The sequence below is a fragment of the Coregonus lavaretus genome (assembly GCF_964263955.1).
Source record: "Coregonus lavaretus genome assembly, chromosome: 27".
Taxonomy (NCBI): Eukaryota; Metazoa; Chordata; class Actinopteri; order Salmoniformes; family Salmonidae; genus Coregonus; species Coregonus lavaretus.
The window spans coordinates 25,027,774-25,041,313 of NC_140014.1; the positions used below are offsets into that span (position 1 = coordinate 25,027,774).

Consider the following 13,540-nt stretch of genomic DNA (forward strand, 5'->3'; position numbering starts at 1 on the left):
CCCAGCTTTGATGCACCTGTACTGCCTTCGCCTTCTAGATGGTAGTGGGGTGAACAAGTTGTGGCTTGTGTGGCTGAGGTCCTTGATGATCTTCTTGGCCTTTCTGTGACACCGGGTGCTGTAGATGTCCTGGAGGGCAGGCAGTGTGCCCCCGGTGATGTGCTGGGCTGACCGCACCACCCACTGGAGAACCCTGCAGTTGCAGGAGGTGCAGTTTCCGTACCAGGTGGTGATGCAGCCCAGCAGAATGCTCTCGATGGTGCTTCTGTAGAAGTTTGTGAGGGTCTTAGGTGCCAAGCCAAATGTATTCAGCCTCCTGAGTTTGTGCCTTCTTCACCAGGCTGTCTGGACCGGCAGCCTTGCGAGGGATAACACGCTTGAACGTCTTATGTCGGCCACAGAGATCGGGAGCCCAAGTTGGCGGCTCTGCAGGCTACTAGAGTTTTTTTCCTCTTTTCCATATTAGCAGAATCCTTTTGTTTGTTGTCTGCTTGTTTTCTCAGCCAATTGCTTTTGTGTCCTCTCTCTGGGAAAGTCGTGTTATTACAGAGACAGTACACAAGGACTTTGGAGAACGTGCGTCGCTTACATGAGAGGGGATAAAACGCTGAATAACTAACAAGCTGTTTGATTCGGAGACATCATTTTTGTGTGAAGTGAGATATGGAGCCTAAATTATAGCTGCATTCTGTTTTTATGAGGCAATGTATTCTGTTTTATAAAGTAGTGGGAAAGCTGCAATTATGACTACTTCAGCTCCACTCAAAAAACGTTGTTTAGCATTATTCAGATTACATTCATTGAGATGGAAATGAATCCATGTTTTTGTTCCCCAGGTCCAGTTTGGTTGATTACATCATACTAATTTGAGGGCCGAGGGGTTAGTGCTACATGTCAACACATACTGTACCATGTAGTTTTGCCCAATGACCCTGACCCCAACTAACCCTTTATCATGTCCCCTGTTCCCGCTCTGTCTCCTCCAGGGTATTAGCAGTCTGTTCAGCTCTCTGAAGGTGGTGCGACTGCTGCGTCTGGGCCGGGTAGCCCGTAAACTGGACCACTACCTGGAGTATGGAGCAGCTGTACTGGTCCTACTGGTGTGTGTGTTTGGCCTGGTGGCCCACTGGCTGGCCTGCATCTGGTACAGCATTGGAGACTACGAGGTCATCGACGAGGTTACCAACACCATCAAGACGGACAGCTGGCTCTATCAGTTAGCCATCAACCTCGGCTCTCCGTACTGCTACAACGCCAGTGGCTCGGGCCAATGGGAGGGTGGCCCTGGGAAAGACTCTCTGTACATCACCTCTCTGTACTTCACCATGACCAGTCTGACCACCATCGGGTTTGGCAACATCGCCCCCACCACGGACGGAGAGAAGATCTTCTCTGTGGCCATGATGATGGTGGGATGTAAGTATCTGGGCATTGTTGTTTTATCTTCTCCATGGTGTTGGTTGGTGGTTGGGTCCGCAGCTGTTCCAGGGAGATTTCTAATAGTAGAGAGTAGAGCTGGCTGGGCGAAATGGAAAACAATCCATATCGCAATAAATTGCCTGAATTGATGCGATAACGAGTTTTACATTAATGTGCACCACTTTGTTTTTTATTACCCTTTAATCTTCTACTTTGTAGTCATCAATTGTCCCATTAACAATCACCCATATTAATCACCCATTAACAATCACCCATATATTTATTTAATTTCAAACTTCACATTTCTCTAGTATAGGCTACTTATCGTAATGAACGATATCAGCAAAATTATTTTAGGTTTATTGTCTCAGTTCTAGAGTGGAGAGAATAGATCTCCATGATTACAATATTGAGCGATGACACTTGTGATTAATGACAATACTCCGTATCATCTGTCTGAATAATCTGAGTGGCAATCTGCGCAACAAAGTGAGATAAGGATAGGCTACTCAAATAAAGAGAAACATACTGTAGAGAAACACACTGTAGAGAATGCATTGGCCCACTACTGTAAACAGATCTGATGGTATTTGTGGCTTCTCTATCTGCAAGTCCTCTGGGTTGTGCTGTCCTGTTGTGTCCTGTAATAGTCATGGGCTCACACTGTGCCAATCTGATTCTGTAGACTGTCAGAGTGAGGCTAGCCAATAAACACAGAAAATAAGTGTTTCCCTGTAAGTGAAGTCTGTGCATAGCTGAAAATGTTGGCATGGAGTGTATAAAAGAGCTGGCCTACTTTAAAATGCTTTTAAAACAGACTAAGAAGGAAAATGTGCAAAAATGCTTAATTTCTTATAGAAAGGCAGGATAAACCAAGTAAAAAAGGTACTAAACTGAAGGCTAAACTGAACTAAACTGTGGCTAAAACCCTTACATACATACAGATCTCTCAACCAATGACACCTGCTGTAAAAAGCAGTTCCTTCAATAATTAGGTCAAAAAGACCACACAGGTGTTGAAACAGCCACTCAATTAACTAGCCAATCAGGATACAGAACCAATTAACACAGAGGCGCAATTTACCATGTAGCTATAGTATCGCATGGAATGATTAATGGTTAACATAGGGATTCTGCATTCAACTAGTTTCATCCAATAAATAAGCAATAAATGCATTAACTTAAAAAAAGTCATTTTGGTGAAGCGCTTACTCCTTCACATTTCCTCCCCCTTCTCCTGTCTCGAACGGGTGGTAGCGAGACAAAGAAAGATGGTTACTGCAAATAAAGTAAATGGTCTTGAAATCTTGAGTTTAATTACCCTGATGTACCGAGCTGTGATACCATGATGTACCGGCAATTTTGGAATGTACCCCATCCAGATGCTAGGGTTTCCCATAGCTCCCCCTCTGGCATCAACCGCAACTTAGGGCCAGGACAATACACCCGCCAATGGGCTCTAGGCCACCTCTAGTGGACACACCGGGTCACCATCCCCTGGGCCATGGCAGGCTCCCCTCCAGGCAGAACAGAAACAGCACTCCCCGTCAATCATAGGGCTTTCCTGGCTGCTCCCTCTTTGGGCTCCGATGCTCTCCTATTGGGCTACCGAACAGTCATCTCCAGCCACACGTTAACGTCATCCTCAGGATGCATGCTCCGGTGGGTTTCAAAAAATCTTCTCTGCTCAGTCCACCTCACGTTCAGTTAAAAAGCCTTTAAAACATGGGTCACCCCCAATGGACTAGGGGCTAATCCCACTTCTGACACCAAATGTGAAAGAGCTGGCCTGCTCTTACAATTAAAAGACTTCTAAAACAGACATAAGTAAAATGTGCAAAAATGCTTAATTTATTGTATAAAGGCAGGATAAACCAAGTTAAACAGTACAAAACAGATGGCTAAAACTGTGGCTCCCCTTGCACACACACAAGGATCTATCAAACAATGACACACCTAGTGTTAAAAGCAGTTCCTTCAATAATTAGGTCAGAGGGACTACACCTGTGTTCAAACAGCCACTCAATGAACTAGCCAATCAGGATACAGAACCAGTTAACAAGAGGTGCAATGTACTTACCACAAGTATCTCGTTTGCTGATTTCGCCGTATTGTACATTGCGCACCTTTACTCTTTTTTTTGCATCGGCATTAGCGCAGTATACATGATCCCAATTCTAGGCTCCAAGACGACAGCAATTAGAAAAAATTAAAATGTAGATTGTGCTGATTTGCTGGCACATTGAACCATGTTGCGTGCCGTAGTTTAAGAACTCTGTGGGTAGTGCTAAAAACAATGACGTAACATCTGAATTCCTCCATCTTTATGCACCTTCGCCATTGACATTGTAGCTATTGTATTGCATGGAATGATGAGCGGCATTCTGCATACAACTCATTTTATCCAATAAAAAAGCAATAAATACATTAATTAATGTCCAATAAATAAAAAACAATGTCCTTGTAGTGAAGAGCTTACTCCTTCAACGAGTGCCACTGTGCCACAGTCACCCAGCAGACAAAACAGACAACACTGTGTCTTGTGTTTAGGCTATGTGACTGTGAGTAGTGGAACAGAGAGAAGATTGATCCTCCAGCCCCAGTCAGGGGAGCTAGCTCAGCGAAGTGATCACAGGCTTATTGGCACCTTTTTCCCATTACTCTGGATAAGGCCATTCTCCCCTCCTCTTCCTCCCCCTCCCACCTCTCTCTCTGGCTGTCAGAAATCACTTTTAGATTAATTGACCACTTAGCCCTATCAGGAGCTGATAGGAGGGTGGGCGGTATTCATGTTATTAGCATGTACAGTATGTACACACACACACTTATATATGTGAGCACCTGCCCTTCCACACTAATCCATACTGTACATCATGCCATTACTCATATACTACATAATTGCCTTTACATAGACTTGAATACATGCCAGTGCAACTGTAAATGTACAAACGTACATTAATTTGTCGGTTCATGCACACAGGCACATGCATTGCACACACGTATGCATGCACACGTGCACACATGCAATGCCAGCACAGCAACACAAATACACTCTCACACACGCTAGCACACAAATACAGTACAGTTGTGAATGCATCAGCTGTAATAAAAGTAGAGAAATTAAAGCACATTCCAACTTCACTGCTGTGTGTGTTTCTGTTCAATGCAACAAAACAAAACAAATGTAACTTTGCAAGATTGAGTCTGTGATTTTGTTTTAGGCATAGCCAGACCTCAACAAAGTAGAATTCTATTGGGGCAGTGTTGTATTTTGAGACAGGCTTGAATATGCAAATAAATCAAAATCAAATCAAATGTTATTTGTCACATGCGCCGAATACAACAGTGCAATTTTAAGAAAGAATACCAAAAGAAAAACCAAAAAACAGTAAATAAAAAAATTGGAAATAAAAGTAACAAATACTTAAAGAGCAGCAGTAAAATAACAATAACGAGGCTATATACAGGGGGTACCGGTACCGAGTCAATGTACGGGGGCACCGGTTAGTCGAGGTAATTGAGGTAATATGTATAGATAATAAACAGAGAGTAGCAGCAGTGTAAAAGAGGAGGGGAGGGGGGGCAATGCAAATAGTCTGGGTAGCCATTTGATTAGATGTTCAGGAGTCTTATGGCTTGGGGGTAGAAGCTGTTTAGAAGCCTCTTGGACCTAGACTTGGCACTCCGGTACCGCTTGCCGTGCGGTAGCAGAGAGTACAGTCTATGACTAGGGTGGCAGAGGGGTAGCCTACATTGTCTAATTCTCTGTACGGTAATAATAATTAATTTTATTTTGTAAAGTGGTTTCTTGCATCATACAACATAATACAATGCAATTTACATTCACCTATTTGACCAATGGTGTTACAGACCAAGTAAAAAATAATTAATTAATGTCAAGCCCTTCATAATGTAAAAACGTTTTTAAAAGTCTCATGCAATGTAGGCCTGCATTGAACACCACATATAGGCTACTGTAGGCTATAACATAGAAGTCAAAAGCTATTTCCATGTGAAAATGTTATGGGATTTGCTCCATTGGTTTTGTTGGTATGCCTACATTATGCTCAAATAGCCACAATTGCCTATTGGCTACTGTCTAAAACTGTAAGGGTACAGCCTCAGTGTTCACTGTAAACGCGTTGGAAGTTCCACAAAATTCAAGTTTCCGCTCACAAGACCTAAAAGTTGCTCAGTGCTCCAAACAATTAGAGGGAACATTGGTCATCAGTCGACTGTATCCCGGTCGCTGGGAATTATGGGAATTACCTGGGCTCAGCCTGTCAGCAGGCCGAGGGTGAGGGCGCTGGGGCGGAAAGATGGAGGGAAGGACAGGGTTTGCCTGAGGATCCCGGCTTGATGGCTGAGTCTGTAAAACAGTAGGGACTTCTTCTGCCCAGTGAGTGAGGAAATGAGAGAGGAGATGAAAGAGGCAAAGCAGGGAAATAGAGAGCAGATATCTCTTGACAGTCTGGGGGAAAGATGGAAGTGTGAAACAAAGATTTAATTTTAGCAGAATCGCTTCGGCTGATGTAATAGTGTATTGAAAACCATAACACATGATGGGGTTATGTAAGGACCAGGATTCATTCCATCGACTACAGTAGCAAAGAGCACTTGAAGAAGCTACAGTATCTACTGTTTCTGGATCTCACCAAGCAGATTGGAAAGGCTTTTGACCCCCAGTCACCCTCCCCATTTGAGGAAATTACCCAGTGAACAGCCTCCAGTCAGTCCTGAGGAGAAGGGACAGAGAAGCAGCTCAGAGAGTCTCTCTCCTTCAGGCTTTTCAGCTCAGACGCCCTGATTAATGGAGAGAAAGAGAGAGAGGATTAGAGAGGGGGAAAGAGGGACACAGAGTTTTTGAGGGACAGCCACAGAAGCAGAAAAAGGAACACATGAGGTTGAAGAACAAGTGATGAAGAACACAAAGAGAAAGAGGGAGGGAGCTGTATTGTCCTTCCTGTACTGATCCATCCTGCAGTGGAATTGGAGAGCTTTGCTTTCTCTGGGCGATTAGTCTAATCGATAAAGGGGAGTCGTCCTCTGCTCTCTCTGTCTCCGGGAGTCCTCCACACTTACTCATCAGGGTCACCTCTAATCCCACATCAAGTGGCCTAAATCAGTAAAGACTCAAAAACCAGCCTCCTTACTCTGGAGGTGACTGTGCTGCCTCTGTGTCTGTATCCTTTTTGTGTAGGTGCCTGGTTGCTTCTGTATCGTGTGTGCGTGTGCATGCATGTTAGTGATAGTGTTTATAGGGTTTCTGTGTGTGGTTGGGTGAGTTTGTTTAGTTTAGTTTATTAGGATCCCAATTAGCTGTTGCACATGCACCTCTTCCTGGGGTCCACACAAAACATAAAACACATATTTTTTACATTTTAGTCATTTAGCAGATGCTCTTATCCAGAGCGACTTACAGTTACAGTTAGTGAGTGCATACATTTTTTAATTTTTTAATTTCATACTGGCCCCCCGTGGGAATCGAACCTACAACCCTGGCGTTGCAAGAGCCATGCTCTACCAACTGAGCTACACAGGGGCAAACACATGATAGAGTACAGAACAGTTATAGACGAGAACAACATAAGATAATTACATTAAGGCTCTCCCTCCTCTTGGAGCACAGCATGTAGACAGTGGTTGTGGGGACTTCCTCTATAAATCTTGCATTGCAGGGCTAAGTAAGTTCCTCGGTCGAAACGACCTGCCTCATTTGACATGTTGGCATGAAAACGGGTCAGGGGGACATAGCTCAAGTGTGTGCATGTGCAAGGGTTACGCAAGTGTTTCGTAAAAGAGTTGAACCTCTACTAACCAAAATCACAATTTTAGCATTACAGTTTTATGCAATCGTTGATTAGTAACTAATGAATACCAGTTTCATATTTCACTCTCCTTGTAAATTACCCAGGGGTTGCTTTTATACTGATTCTGACACCATTTCCATAATTATCACCGTTCTATTCGTCCCTGCGGGCTATCTCCCTGACTCGTTTGTGGTTCTTATTTCCCATTGACCCAATCTTTCCATGTGAAAAGCCCCGAAAACTGGCAATCACTTTTTTATTATAATTGTTTTATTTCTCACAGCGATTTATGTGGTGATGAAAAAGTGTAGATTCTGGCAGTGGGGAATAATTGAATCAAGCAGGTGCTAGGCATGATGGATTGGACCTCTTATGTATAATTGCAGACCGTGTGAGTTGGGGTCTGGCTGCACGTGAACCTTTAGTCATAGTGCTGATCAGTGGCGGTCGGTGCCATTTAAGATGAGGGAGTACGTTTTTTTTTTTCATGAGCATGGCCTTATTTCTATTAAAGCATATTGGATGACTGTCATTCATATTCCATTCACCTAGTTCAATGTAACATCGCTAGGTTTAGGCTACTACATGATACTCAAATTTTCCCTATACCCATCATGAGGTTGCTACAACCTAGCCTATGAATGAACATTTACAACGTAGGTGCAGACAGTGACACACTCAATACCACCTTGCACACTCTTGCCTGCAGGTAGCTGATCTAGGGTGTAATCATTAGTCCAGCAGTTGCAAACGAGAGTTTCTATTGGACAAATTCAGGTATGTTTCTTCCGTTTAAGAAACGTTTTTCAACAGAATCGTCGGAATGAATAAACTCCTGATAACACGTAAACACAGTTCACTTTCATAGCAACCACGTTGTATTCCTTCACGCATTTGCACGCTCTCCTCCTCTCACCTTTTCCCTTCGCTTGTGGACTTCAATGCACAACACATAAGCTGTATGTGCCCAGTTGAAAAAACATTTCTAAGCCAAACCATATCATAACCGTTACACACAGCCTACATCATTGTCACCATATTAGGTAAAGTAACGTTATAGTCAACATACACTACCAGTCAAAAGTTTGGACACACCTACTCATTCAAGGGTTTTTCTTTATTTTAACTATTTTTTACATTGTAGAATAATAGTGAAGACATCACAACTATGAAATAACAGATATAGAATCATGTAGTAACCAGAAAAGTGTTAAACAAATCAAAATATATTTTATATTTGAGATTCTTCAAATAGCCACCCTTTGCCTTGATGACAGCTTTGCACACTCTTGGCATTCTCTCAACCAGCTTCATGAGGTAGTCACCTGAAATACATTGTTCATGCAACAAATATGGCAACGTGCTATTGCCCTACGCTCGTGGACCTCAGTCTGGTTATTATTTGAATCATGATGAATTCATGTAATTAAAGGATTGAACAAGGCAATACATTTTTTTCTCATAAAATGGTGTTCATTGTCAGTGTGTGTGTGTTTTAATAATTACAATTCCTCTCAAATTCCAAATTCACATTATTTTCTTTGATTATTATCAATCAAATTATTAGTATTATATTTTGAATGTTCCACTCTCTGTATGATGTTTACTGTGCCAGTGTAACTACAATGAACAAAAATATAAATGCAACATGCAACAATTTCTAAGATTTTACTGAGTTACAGTTCATATAAGGAAATCAGTCAATTGAAATACATTCATTAGGCCCTAATCTATGGATTTCACATGACTGAGAATACAGATATGCATCTGTTGGTCACAGATACCTTTAAAAAGATGGTAGGGGCGTGGATCAGAAAAGCAGTCAGTATCTGGTGTGACCACCATTTGCCTCATGCAGCGTGACACATCTCCTTCGCATAGAGTTGATCAGGCTGTCGCTGGATATTGGCGGGAACTGGAACACGCTGTCGTACACGTCAATCCAGAGCATCCCAAACATGCTCAATGGGTGACATGTCTTGTGAGTATGCAGGCCATGGAAGAAGTGGGATATTTTCAGCTTCCAGGATCCTTGCGACATGGGGTTGTGCATTATCATGCTGAAACATGAGGTGATGGCGGCGGATGAATGGCACGACAATGGGCCTCAGGATCTCGTCAAGGTATCTCTGTGCATTCAAATTGCCATTGATAAAATGCAATTGTATTCATTGTCCGTAGCTTATGCCTGCCTATACCATAACCCCACCGCCACCATGGGGCACTCTGTTCACAATGACATCAGCAAATCGCTCGCCCACACGACACCATACACTCTGTCTGCCCAGTACAGTTGAAACCGGGATTCATCCGTGAAGTATGAAAATGTATGCACTCACTAACTGTAAGTCGCTCTGGATAAGAGCGTCTGCTAAATGACTAAAATGTAAATGTAAATATGAAGAGTACACTTCTCTAGCGTGCCAGTGGCCATCAAAGGTGAGCATTTGCCCACTGATGTCTCCCGAGTGGCGCAGTGGTCTAAGGCACTGCATCGCAGTGCTAGCTGTGCCACTAGAGATCCTGGTTCGAATCCAGGCTCTGTCGTAGCCGGCCGCGACCGGGAGACCCATGGGGCGGCGCACAATTGGCCCAGGGTAGGGGAGGGAATGGCCGGCAGGGATGTAGCTCAGTTGGTAGAGCATGGCGTTTGCAACGCCAGGGTTGTGGGTTCGATTACCACGGGGGGCCAGTATGAAAAATATAAAAAATTATGTATGCACTCACTAACTGTAAGTCGCTCTGGATAAGAGCGTCTGCTAAATGACTAAAATGTAAATGTCGGTTACGACACCGAATTGCAGTCAGGTCAAGACCCTGGTGAGGACAACGACCATTCAGATGAGCTTCCCTGAGACGGTCTCTGACAGTTTGTGCATAAATTATTCAGTTGTGCAAACCCACAGTTTCATCAGCTGTCCGGGTGGCTGGGCTCAGACGATCCCACAGGTGAAGAAGCTGGATGTGGAGGTCCTGGGCTGGTGTGGATACACATGGTCTGCAGTTGTGAGGCCGATTGGATGTACTGCCAACCTCTCTAAAACTACGTTGGACGCGGCTTATGGTAGAGAAATTAACATTAAATTATTTGGCAACAGTTCTGGTGGACATTCCTGCAGTCATTATGCCAATTGCACACTCCCTCAAAACATGAGACATCTGTGGCAGTGTGTTGCGTGACAAAACTGCACATTTTAGAGTGGCCTTTTATTGTCCCCAGCACAAGGTGCACCTGTGTAGTGATCATGCTGTTTAATCAGCTTCTTGATATGCCACACCTGTCAGGTGGATGGATTATCTTGGCAAAGGAGAAATGCTCACTAACAGGGATGTAAACAAATGTGTGCACAACATTTTAGATAAATAATATTTTTGTACGTATGGAAAATATTTTATTACAGCTCATGAAACATTGGACCAGCACTTTACATGTTGTGTTTATATTTTTGTTCAGTGTAGTAAAGGGCAGATGTTCTTTCACAGATCAGAACCCCCCTCCCCCCACCCCCACCCGTGGTGGCCTCTACAAAAGCCATTATCTTCTGTAAATGGCATCAAATTGACTTTTAAGTTGATCTAATGAGAAATAAACCCCACAAAGGCAACGCAAAAATTATATTATTTACTAAATGAGAATTATGATTATAGAAATTATAGTTCTTACTTGGGGGTAAAAGTATGACTAATGTCTACTGCCTCTGCAAATTTTTCAGTCAATTGTTATTTAGACACACTCTGCAACAATGTTTTACTTAGAAAAGGAAGGCCCTTATTTTTTTATTTAACCTTTATTTAACCAGGTAAGCCAGTTGAGAACAAGTTCTCATTTACAACTGCGACCTGGCCAAGATAAAGCAAAGCAGTGCGGTAAAAACAACAACAACACAGAGTTACATATGGAATAAACAAAACGTACAGTCAATAACACAATAGAAAATCCATATACAGTGTGTGCAAATGTAGTAAGTTATGGAGGTAAGGCAATAAATAGGCCATAGTGCAAAATAGTTACAATTATAATTTAGTATTAACACTGAAGTGATAGATGTGCAGAAGATGATGTGCAAATGAGCAAAATAAATAACAATGTAAATAACAATATGGGGATGAGGTAGTTGGGTGAGCTAATTACAGATGGGCTGTGTACAGGTGCAGTGATCGGTAAGCTGCTCTGACAACTGATGCTTAAAGATAGTGAGAGAGATAAGTGTCTCCAGCTTCAGAGATTTTTACAGTTGTCAAAACAGATTTACACACTGGTGGTACTTTTGGAAAGAAAGTAGTTTAAATTGGCTGTTAGTGCCAGTGATTGGCTGCTTGACCATGGCGTCATAGACATTTATTGGACATTCATGTGTTTAGTTGTGGTTTTGGACCAGGCACAGCCAAGCTCAGAGTGGTCAAGCTTCGATGGATTGTGATTGAGGTGGCTATCTAGGGCCTGTGTGCTTTTGTTTATGTGTGTGTGTGCGAGTATGCAGGCCTGAGTGTGTGTCTTTGTGTGTGTGTGTCTTTGTGTGCGTGTGCGCGCGTGCAGGTCTAAGTGTGAACTCTCCCTCAGATTACAGATAAGGCTATGCTCTCTGACTTGGTCTTTGGCTGGAGGAGATTAGGTAGAATGTCAATGCTATCTTCAGATTGTGTTCTTGAGTTAAATTAACAAGTATCCAAATACCAGAGGTATTTTAGAATTAGAAACGATATATTTAATCTAAAATGTACTTGTTGGTATTGTCACCCTGCTGTCAGTAGCAGTTGCTGAACAACACTGTCAGCGGTCGTTCACAGGTGTGTAGATGTCATGTGTGGGGTGCAGCTGTGTGAATCTTTCTGCATTGAGAACAGAGTAGTTATTAATAATATCACAGGGAAGGAAGGAACACGGTGCCCTTCCTCCCTGCTGAAACACTCTCAACAGCCAGCCTGCCTGCCAGCCTCTGTTCTCTGGATTATGTGCCAGCGCTGATCCCTCCCCATCCTAAAGTCTTCGAAGTTGTTATTTCTTTATTTTTTTATATTTTTATTGGCTGGGAGAAGAAGACATAACTATTTTTGGGTAAGGTCTCTATGGCAACAGCGATCGGGGGTACAGTCACAGCATCGGAGGCTGACAGTAAACAGCTGTGTGGAGCTCTAGTGGTTCTGGAGCTCTGCTGCTCCTCTGTCTTAAGGTCTACTCTACATGAACACCATTATATACACAGTATGTCACCTGTCATTACCACTCACTTCAGCTCATTTCATCTTATGACAACTATATTTGAAAGATAATTTCCCTTTTCTTCTCCAGCTCTTCTGTACGCCACCATCTTTGGAAATGTGACCACCATCTTCCAGCAGATGTACGCTAACACCAATCGCTACCATGAGATGCTGACCAACGTGAGGGACTTCCTCAAGCTCTACCAGGTGCCCAATGGGCTGAGTGAGAGGGTGATGGACTACATCGTCTCCACATGGTCCATGTCCAAGGGCATTGACACTGAGAAGGTGAGCCATGGTCCTGAGTTTGGACCCAGGAGTGATAAGTTCTAACAACACCCGGGCTTCCTGCGGTTAGAGCACAGATACAGTAGTGGGTATGGTTATGAGATACCTGCAGAAAACGTGTAGAACTCCCATTAGATTCTAATGTATGGGAATACACAATGCCTCAATGGCTCAGTACGATGGTGAAAACCATACTATACCATGCAAAGTAATACAAACAACCTTCTCCAAAGCCTGATTACCAGGTGTCTGTCTGTCCCCATCTCCAGGTGCTGTCCATCTGTCCTAAGGACATGCGGGCTGACATCTGTGTCCACCTGAACCGGAAGGTGTTCAATGAACACCCAGCATTCCGCCTGGCCAGTGACGGCTGCCTGCGATCGCTAGCCGGGGAGTTCCAGACCATCCACTGCGCCCCCGGGGACCTAATCTTCCATGCTGGGGAGAGCGTCGACACCCTCTGCTTCGTAGTGTCGGGGTCACTGGAGGTCATCCAGGACGATGAGGTCATCGCCATTCTAGGTGAGCAGCAGAGTGCATCATGGCCTCTTACTCCTGTTTCCACACCAACTTATTGATTAGTTCTTTAGTTTGTCTGTGGATGATGTTGTTTCAGCAGTTTGGCTTATACCTTGTCAACTCAAACAGCAAAAAAAAAACGAACAGATATACAGTATAAAGATACTGCATATAAAGACAGAAAGAAGAGAGCGACATAAGAGACAGAGTTGGAGACCAGCAGAGGGAGATTAGCAGTGTGACAGAGAGAAAGATTGGAGTCATTCTTCATTGTCACAGGCTGTAGTGCAGGTTGGTGTTTC

At 43.4% G+C, this 13,540-nt stretch overlaps 1 protein-coding gene across 1 annotated transcript in view; it reads left to right on the plus strand.

The window, feature by feature from the left end:
- Positions 1-13,540, plus strand: part of LOC311102645 (voltage-gated delayed rectifier potassium channel KCNH5-like) — a gene marked incomplete at both ends in the record, with an annotated part of 153,578 nt that overhangs the window by 74,198 nt on the left and 65,840 nt on the right. Inside the window, 3 exons of the mRNA XM_084144008.1 lie at positions 987-1,416; positions 12,520-12,719; positions 12,989-13,241. Coding sequence (XP_084000134.1) covers positions 987-1,416; positions 12,520-12,719; positions 12,989-13,241 — 883 coding nt within the window. The remainder of the gene's footprint in view (positions 1-986; positions 1,417-12,519; positions 12,720-12,988; positions 13,242-13,540) is intronic.